The sequence below is a fragment of the Gossypium hirsutum genome, chromosome A03 (genome assembly GCF_007990345.1).
Source record: "Gossypium hirsutum isolate 1008001.06 chromosome A03, Gossypium_hirsutum_v2.1, whole genome shotgun sequence".
In the NCBI taxonomy this organism is placed as follows: domain Eukaryota; kingdom Viridiplantae; phylum Streptophyta; class Magnoliopsida; order Malvales; family Malvaceae; genus Gossypium; species Gossypium hirsutum.
This window is the reverse complement of record NC_053426.1, coordinates 88,979,713-88,989,062: the sequence shown is the minus strand read 5'-3', so window position 1 is coordinate 88,989,062 and position 9,350 is coordinate 88,979,713. Positions and strand designations below refer to the sequence as shown.

General features: G+C 32.1%; 1 protein-coding gene across 1 annotated transcript; it reads left to right on the top strand.

Moving 5' to 3' along the window:
- The first annotated feature begins 620 nt into the window (after positions 1-620).
- LOC107886292 (protein ESMERALDA 1) lies at positions 621-8,359 on the top strand. The gene is made up of 10 exons (XM_016810191.2): positions 621-1,274; positions 2,283-2,352; positions 3,080-3,147; positions 3,273-3,361; positions 4,067-4,264; positions 5,558-5,762; positions 5,893-6,060; positions 6,951-7,118; positions 7,204-7,394; positions 7,681-8,359. Exons 1-10 carry the CDS (start codon positions 909-911, stop codon positions 7,841-7,843), a joined length of 1,686 nt encoding a protein of 561 aa, XP_016665680.2. The 5' UTR covers positions 621-908; the 3' UTR covers positions 7,844-8,359.
- Positions 8,360-9,350: the final 991 nt, after the last annotated feature.

Genomic DNA, 9,350 nt, shown 5'->3' with positions numbered 1-9,350 from the left:
ACTTTTATTTGTCTCAGATTATAGTTTAGTTATTAGCATTTGAAATATTACGTTTTAATTATTTATGTTATCATTTTGTTACGAAGTAGTCATCCTACCGTTAAATTTCATTACTTCCCTAATGGCTGTCCTATGTGGCAGTTCAAATTAAATTTATTTAATTAAAAATATATTTTCATCCTAACAATTGGATATCTAAGTTGATATTTAAAACTTATTTAGACTACTACATAGGACTGTTGTTAGGGAGGTAGTAGAGTTTAATAGTAGAGTGACCACTTTATAACAAAACGATCAAATAACTAAAATACTTAAATTATTAAAATATAATCTTAAGTAAATAAAAATGACTATTTTTATAATTTATCCTTAATAAATAAAAAATATTGACCAAAACTTCCATTTTAACTTCAAAACGTCAAGATTGATGCCTAAGAATGAAGTAAGAAGAATGGAATGAAGTAAGAAGAACGGAGTTTTTTCAATAAAAAAAAGAAAAAAGAGAGAGGATAAAACATGTGATGTGAGTGAGTTTGGAATAAAAAAGAACACTTTTCCCTTCCAAACACACCTCCTATTATTATTTTCCCTCCCTCCCTCCCACCCTCCCTCCCAAACACCACTTGCACGTGCTATCCTCTTTCTCTCCCCTTTCCTTTCGATCACTACAAACATCCAATTTACACCCAAAAATTCAAATAAAGAAAAGAAAAAAAATTCCTCTTCGGCTCTTACTCTATCTTTTCTTTTCTTTCTCTCGTCCCCACCAACAGGAGAGAAAGGAAAAAGAAAATACAAAGCTTTCATCTTCCTCTATAACGTAACCATTAAAGGTGAAATATATATATATAGAATTTAAAATAAACAGAGAAACAATTTCTTCTTTCCTTTTTTTTTTGTTTTTTCAAATGCACGCAAAAAATAGGATTCCAAGTAGCGGCCACAGCACCCCATCACCGCCGGCGTCACCACTACGGTCACCGAGGTACCGCCACGGAAGGAAGTCGGGTCGGTTTAGCCCGTTCCAACCGGGGCGGACCATAGCCCACCGTCTCGCTTGGTTACTTCTTTCGGTTCTTCTTCGTCGACAAGGGATTTTTCTCTTTGCTCCTCTCATTTACATCTCTGGGATGCTTCTTTACATGGGCACCGTTTCTTTTGATGTGGTTCCCGTTATTAAACACCGACCCGCACCCGGCTCTGTTTACCGGAGTCCCGAGCTTTATGAGAAGCTTAAAATTGATATGAATGCCGATAATTCCTCTGCTGATGCGGTGAGTCACTTATTTTTTATTTGTTCCTTTTTACTCAATTCTGATGGCTTCTTGGATCTTATTATTGCGGGTCGAGTTTTTTTTTTTGTAAGATTTTCACTTTTGGCTCGGATTTGTCTTTTGAACCATTTTGAATTTCGAGTTTTTGTTTCATTTCTTTTCCTTCTTGGTTTGGATCTTGGTAGAATTTGAGGGACTTGGATAATATAGTTGCCTTTTTTCTGTTGTGTTATTGATAATGTGTTAGACTTTAGATTTCCGAATATTTCCTTGAAATTTAGAAATACGGTAAAGATTTTAAAATTTTTTTCTCATTTTGAAGATTACCGAGAAATAGAATGCTGAATCAAGGAATCATTTTTAGCATTATTCCTTTTTTTGTTAATAAAAAAATCACTGTTGGTTGCTGAGGAAGTAGACCCTTGTGTCTTGTTGTACATGTTTCATTTCCAGCTGTAACAATCTTTGGGATCGTATCTGGATCTGAAGAACATGGAAACTGCATTTCTTTATATATTGTAGTAAAAATAATTGCAGCTTAAGTGAATTGAATCCAGAAGCTTCCGTTGATTGATTTAATCTTTAGGTAGAGCAGCACTGGTGGATTGTTGATGACTTGCTTCTTCTAAATCTAACTTGATTATTAGATATTAGTCTTTTACAGAAGCGGAATATGAATAAATCAAATCACTTTATTACCAGAACACTAGGATGGTAAACAGTTGCTATGGTTTCTTTTCATAATTGGGCTCATTTCTTCTTTGCATGTATCAGTGTCTGACTTTATGCTCTTTCTGTTTTAAACTTTCTCGGTCTGCTTCTTAAGGGCAATATGAATTACAATACAATCTAATTATACTTTCATATCTAACTTTTTGTAGTGTTCTATACTGCAACAGCTGCACGGTGAAGGCTTTGTAGATTTTAAATTGATTATTGAGATTTACATCTGATGCTTATTCATTATTTGTTATTATATCTTCCCTAAACTTATTGAATTTGTTGTAGATTTCGACTATTTGGAAAAATTCCTACAAAGGAGGGGAGTGGAGGCCTTGTGTAAACAAGTCATTGGAAGGTATGGAACTATGTCTTATTCCCTTTGTTTTGTTTAAGAAGGTTATTATAATTTTTCTGCAGCTTCGTTGATATTAATTAGATTCTTCTAGTTTTCTGACAACCATAATGTGGCTCTAAAATATAAATATATCCATATCGATGAATCTCGTTTTTGGCATTACTTTTGACTAATGGAACAAATTGCTTATCTTTAACTTGTATCTAGTATCCTCTTTATTTTTTGGGTGATCATAGTTGTTGCAAGCTTCTAAGTTTGACTATAAAAAATTGGAATAGTAGTGATTTTCTAAATGAATGGTACATGTCAAACAGAGTTGGGATTGCACACTTTGAAAAGTGAAAATACGTTGCTCTGATTCTTGGCCCTCCCTTATCTATACAAATTATAAATTTCCTGGCGCACATATATATCTAGATTAGATGTAGAAACCATTTGTTTAAAAGGTCAGACAACTCAGTTGTTGATTGACTAGGTTTTCAGGCTGGTAAGTTGATGATCTTGGGTGCTGAGGATTGCCAATTTGCTTCTTATGTTACTGACATTTTGAATGTCGCTCATTTAGAGTTCTATGTGCCATTTCTGGTGTTTTGCAAATTTGAGGTATTTGCTTGTTTTCTATGTGCATGTGTATATGCATTTTTCAACTTTATATACATGAATATGGATTTTGATTGTTGACTGTGTTCATTAGTTTAAAACTGGGCTGTTCTTTCAACCACTATAGGCTTACCTGAATCAAATGGTTACATATATGTTGAGGCAAACGGAGGCTTAAATCAGCAGAGGACTTCGGTTGGTTTTATTTCTCATTAGTTTCTATTAACAATTTACATTTTACCTCCTTTTTTTTAAAAGCTTATATATTTTATGATCGCATTAAATATTTTCTCTACTTGGTTGTTTTGGATACTCTGTAGATATGCAACGCTGTTGCTGTGGCTGGCTATCTTAATGCAACACTTCTAATCCCAAACTTCCATTTTCATAGCATATGGAGAGATCCCAGGTTCGTGTTATTCTATTTCCAGTTGTTATGTTCTTAGTGTACCATCAAGGAGAAGTGTACAAAAATTTAGTAATCAACTACCAGGGAAAAAGAAAAAAAAAAAGGGGGGGGGGAGGGGAGTCTCAGTTCTCTGACAAATTGACATCTATTGAGAAGCTTAACCTGAAAGATATCCTATGATCTGATTCTCATGGAGAGGTTCATTAATAATAATTTTAATTTGTGTCCTGAGTTGTACAAATTTGCTATACTGGTAGGTTTGGGATGTGAATCTTTGTTAATTAAAATATTACTGAAATTAGGTGCATTATTCGCACGATTTTTTTTGGGTTGAGGACTCCACACTTTTTGAAATACAAAATTTAATACTACTGGAATTGCATTTCAAGCCAGATTGGGATTACTATCTTTCCATTCCAAGTGGGGAAGAAAAATTTTGAGAAAGTGTTCAAATGAGAAAAAAAATGAAATGAATTAAAAAATATATATATATTTCCTCAAATGAAAAAAGCTCTTGAAATTTTTCTTGAACTAACTTTGATTTTCAATTTTCTTGGTTCTGTACATCATTTATTAGTTTGAACATCATTTTTTTCTTTTATGCATTACCCTTGTTCCTTCCAGACTCTTGTGATATGATCACATTTTACCAATCGTTTTGTTATCATGTCAACTGAAATTTGTGTACCTTTTTAATTTTTCCAGCAAATTCAAAGATATCTATGATGAAGATTATTTCATCAGTGCCTTGAAGAATGATGTACGAGTTGTTAATAAGATTCCTGAGTACATAATGGAACGATTTGACAACAATTTGACTAATGTTTACAACTTCAGAATTACAGCCTGGTCATCCATTCAGTATTATAAGGATGTAGTCCTACCCAAGCTCCTCGAAGAAAAGTGAGTTTGAGCATTATTGTTGCTTAATTGTTTCTTTTTAGGGCTCTGTTCACCATTGCGTTTCAAAAGTTCTTTTGGAGGTAAAAGCACTTTTGGAGCCATAAACAATGCTAAACAGATAATTTTTAAAGGGAAAAGTGCCTTTGAACCCAGTTTTTGCGTTTGGAAAAGCTCTTTTGGAGTCAAAATGTCATTTTCAACCTCATTTATTATTCAATATCTTTTTCATATTCATATTGAGTATAATTATCTGTTTTAAAATTTATTTCAAATATAGCATTATATATTTGAATTTGTAATAGTTACATTTTAATAGTTAAAATAGGATTTATGTATTCAAATTAAATCTTACAAATCATTTATATTAGTTGCTTAAAAAATATTTAAAATTTATATTTGATACATCTAAATATTAATAATGAGTTACAATAAATTATTTTTATATATTTATTATAATTTATGTTGATTATATCTTAATATTAATAAATTTTAATATAATTTAAATGCATATTTTTTATTTTACAATATCAGTTTAAAAAGGGATATTTTATCTTCTCAAAAGCACTTTTTGACAACAATGTTAAACACTTGAATCTTAAACCAAATTTTTTTAAAGCTCTTTTTTCATTGCAGTTTTTTTGCAGTACTTTTCAAAAGTAATGGTAAACTGGCATTAAGTTTAGCTTGTTTACTTGAGAGATGTATAGGAATTCTAGATATTATTGCTAATTGCAGCATTGGAAAAATACTTTTTTTGCTAAATTTAGCTGTTAACAATTATCCGTTTTATCACTTAAACCTTAATTTAAGTTTTGGATCACTTTGGCTTTCAATTTTCAAAATTTAGTCAGTTTTTCTTTTTTAAAAACAGAAAAGCTGATTGAGCTGTTAAAACTTTAACAATAGTCTTTGTGAATTTTATTGTTGACGCGGATAATATTTTTTAAAAGATTTTAATTATTTTTTTTAATTTGTTGAATTTTTAATAATTTTTATGAAGTACATGTGGATTGCCATGTGAGTTGCCACCTTAGTGTTAAAATTTTTATGGTCTATTAAACTTTTCCATCTACAAAAAGGTAATTTGACTAAAATTTGAAAGTTGAGAGCCAAAGTGATAAAAAAATTAGAGCCAAAATGACCAAAGGAGTAAATGTTAAGGGCTAAATTTAGCATAGGTTGGGGTTTTTGTTACCAATTTTATTTTCTTCATCTTGTAATTATCTATCAATAAAGTACACTGTTTGTTCTTGTCTTAATTTGAGCTACTTGCTTTTTGATTGAATGACTCAGGATTATAAGGATTTCTCCTTTTGCAAACCGCTTATCGTTTGATGCTCCTCCAGCTGTCCAAAGACTGAGGTGCTTGGCAAATTATGAAGCTTTACGGTTTTCAAGTCCAATATTGAGCCTTGGGGAAACTTTGGTTGCCAGAATGAAAGAGCTCAGTGCAAATAGTGGTGGCAAGTATGTTTCCGTGCATCTTCGCTTTGAAGAGGTTAGTGTTGTGATGATCATAAAAAGGATTACTGCTATGACTGTTGGCAGCCATAGGTTTCCCCTGGTAAAAGATAATATTTATCAACTTGGTTTTTGTAAAATGTGTATGACATACTCTTGATTTGCAGGATATGGTTGCTTTCTCTTGTTGTGTATTTGATGGTGGGCAGCAGGAAAAAGAAGACATGAAAAAAGCAAGGGAAAGAGGTTGGAAAGGGAAGTTTACAAAACCTGGTCGAGTTATACGCCCTGGAGCAATCAGGATTAATGGGAAATGTCCACTTACTCCTTTAGAGGTACTCTTGGTTGCACTTTTGTTGTTTTCTAAAGTTACTTCCAATTGAAAATTAAACTGGATTGATCTTTACAAGACGGTAATTCAATTATTGATAGTCATCCGAAAAGCAAAGATAATTTTATTGGTGTTAGATTGGAATGGTACTTGGTAGATCAGTGTAGCTAAAAGAACATCTATATGAACGGGTTTACAGGTTTTCTTGATTATTTATTGCTTGTTTGCTGATGGTAGTCAGAGGATCTCAAAATATTAATATTACCTGATGAAATGATAAAATTTCTATTCATTCTCTGATTTATGGCATAAAATAAAAACTAGAATTTTTAGACTGGCTTGCAATAAATTAATAGCAGGTCTTACTTGACAAAAAGAATTCATTAGTTGTAATTATGGAACTACTTTTTCTGGTCAAGTCATTATATGTTGTTCTGTTCTATTACCTGGTCATAGTCTATTATTTGTGCAAACTGAGTCAAATAGTAGGGACTCAATTTACCCTAATAAAGTATAGTTTCTAATCAACATTCTTGTATATTTCAAGGACTGATTTCAGAATTTGACCACTCCTTTATGAATTCTGGTTCTTTTTGAAGTAATGGAATCTTAAGAAGATGACTTACTATTGCTTTTGTACTGCCTTAGGGGATTTCTTTGACTATTTGATGGTTTAATTAGTTTGTTGCTTGACCTTAATAAAGGTGGCATATTTAAGTGACTATTCATGTATATTTCTTTGACTATTCATGCGACATGGTAAAGCATTTCTACTGTAATGACCGATGTTCTTGTGTTAACTAGCATGAAGGAATTATTTCATATATATATGTACAGACAGATTTACTTCTCGTATCAATGATAACTTATTTCGAGTTTTCTCTTACCTATTAGGTTGGATTGATGCTTAGAGGAATGGGGTTTGATAACAATACATATATCTTTTTGGCATCTGGAAAAATATACAACGCTGAGAAAACAATGGCTCCATTATTGGAAATGTTTCCCAACTTGCAAACAAAAGAGATGCTGGCATCGGAGGAAGAACTTACTCCATATAAGGTTTGAACATAGGAGATTTCACCTCTTCCTTTTTTCCCTCATTTTGATTCTTTTTCATATCTTTGACTTGGACTACTGCTTTCAGAACTTTTCTTCCAGGATGGCCGCCATAGACTATACTGTTTGCCTTCATAGTGAGGTATTTGTGACCACTCAAGGTGGAAATTTTCCTCATTTTCTGATGGGGCACAGGAGATACTTGCACGGAGGACACTCCAAGACAATTCGACCTGACAAGCGAAAGTTGGCATTACTATTTGATAATCCTAATATTGGGTATGCATTTTTCTTAATTCTAAATCCGTATACTTTTAAGTTTCCTGTTTTCCTGGAAAGACCAAAATGATTGATTTAGTTTGGGGATAAAAAATGATAAAAATATGCGATCTCTATTAGGATTTCAGCCAAAACAGGGATTGGTTTCTCCTACAAGTTTAATGGCTGTGATAGTGTAGACAGAAATATTCTTAGCGTTATTATTTTTAGAGGGTTAGAAAGTTTGGAAATATTAGCAGTTAGATAAGCATGAAGAAATACATATTGAAATAGTATCTTATTCCAGGTGGAAAAGTTTCAAGCGTCAAATGCTGAATATGCGGTCTCATAGTGACTCAAAGGGATTTGAACTCAAAAGGCCAAGCGATTCAATATATACTTTCCCATGCCCTGATTGCATGTGTCATACAAACAAATCAGCAGACTCAAGATCATCATCGGCTACGTGATCAGCTTGGAGAGGGTTTTGATGGGCATTTCTTGTACCTGTATAATTTAATGAGCACATCTTGCTGCTGACCCCCTTTCTGTGTCTGACTTCATTTTGTTATCCTCTTAATGTTGCAAGAGGTCACACAATTTGGTTTTGGTAGCTTTGAGGATTTTTTTCAGAGGTCACATTGATTTATCGGTCTAATTACTTCACCGGGATTGAGTTGATGGGGAGTTGCATCTTTTTGTATATGATGCCAGAGAACGGGGAATCGACAATTTTGCTATTTGAGGGGTAAACCCGGCATTACCCTGAGATTATTTCACAATTGCTGGTGCAGCTGCTGTATCTAACAAGCTGTGGTTTAACACATTGTATTCTTTCACACCCTGGTTTTGTGATTGTTTGTAAATTTAGTTACGGTTTGAAATTTAAGAATTGTTCGAGACAGGAAGGAATTTGGTGTACATTGTCAGAATTCATGTAACTTTTTTCCCATTTCAAGGATTTCTTTTTGATAGCAGCAATTCAATCTGGAGTTCTTTTTAGTCCTATTAGTCATTGGTCTGTTTCAGACATTTATCTCCCATCGGTATTTTCTTATTACTTTCATACAGGAATCAAAGGGCATTTGTTTTAGAAAGGGGTTTTGCTTAATCTTTGTCTACAAATGTCAGTCTTTATCCCTTATTTTATAAAGCTTTTCTAGGGATAGAATTAGAGCTGACGATTTCTGATGCACATGGTAGGGATAATATTCAGACGTGTAATTTTGTAGTTTAATTTCTAGTATGTGTGTATATGGATATGGTTTAATTGCACCTCTAGTCCCTGTATTATTCAGACTTCTGAAAATTTAATCCTGCTTTTAGATTTTAGGAATTTAGTTCAATCTAGTTTCAGCGTTGGACTTTCAATTGATAACATTATTAATTAATAACAAAAGTATAGAATTTTAATTTTTAAAATTTTAATTTATTAATAGAGAGATTCTTTTCCTTTTTATTTTAGGCTTAAATAAAAAACGATCCCTAGCTTATACTCATTTTTTTTAAGTTAATATCTAATTTTTATTTTGTCAGAAATGGTACTTAAATTATACTTTGTTATTCAAAGTAATACATAAACTATATTTTATTATCTAAACTATCCCAACAGTTAAAAGAAATTCTTGTAGCTAATCATTTTGTTACATGTGGTAATTTTTAATTAAAAAAATTCAAAAAAAGTTAAATATTGTTTCCTTCCTTAAGCTTTAAATAAAGCTTACTAACATAAAATAATCTCTTTTGTTTCATGCAAAAACACTAGTAACGAAAAATTTAAGAACTTGTCGAAAATTCATCCAAACCTAGATTTTAATGAGCATCTTTTTTGTTTTGAAACCTCGATTCCGATTTCTTTCTTACACTGATTCAAAACTCATGTGTTATTTTTCTTAAAATAATCTCTATTTTCTATATATTTCGCATAAAATAGTTAATGTAGGTGAATCTTTTTAATGAAAAAAACTCATATAAAAC

What these genes read in the sequence shown, in the direction of transcription:
- LOC107886292 (XM_016810191.2), top strand. Translation starts at nt 909, where the DNA reads ATGCACGCAAAAAATAGGATTCCAAGTAGCGGCCACAGCACCCCATCA. An exon ending in AGCATATGGAGAGATCCCAG is followed by an intron (nt 3,362 to 4,066) that starts GTTCGTGTTATT and finishes TAATTTTTCCAG; the next exon opens with CAAATTCAAAGATATCTATG. An exon ending in TTTGATAATCCTAATATTGG is followed by an intron (nt 7,395 to 7,680) that starts GTATGCATTTTT and finishes ATCTTATTCCAG; the next exon opens with GTGGAAAAGTTTCAAGCGTC.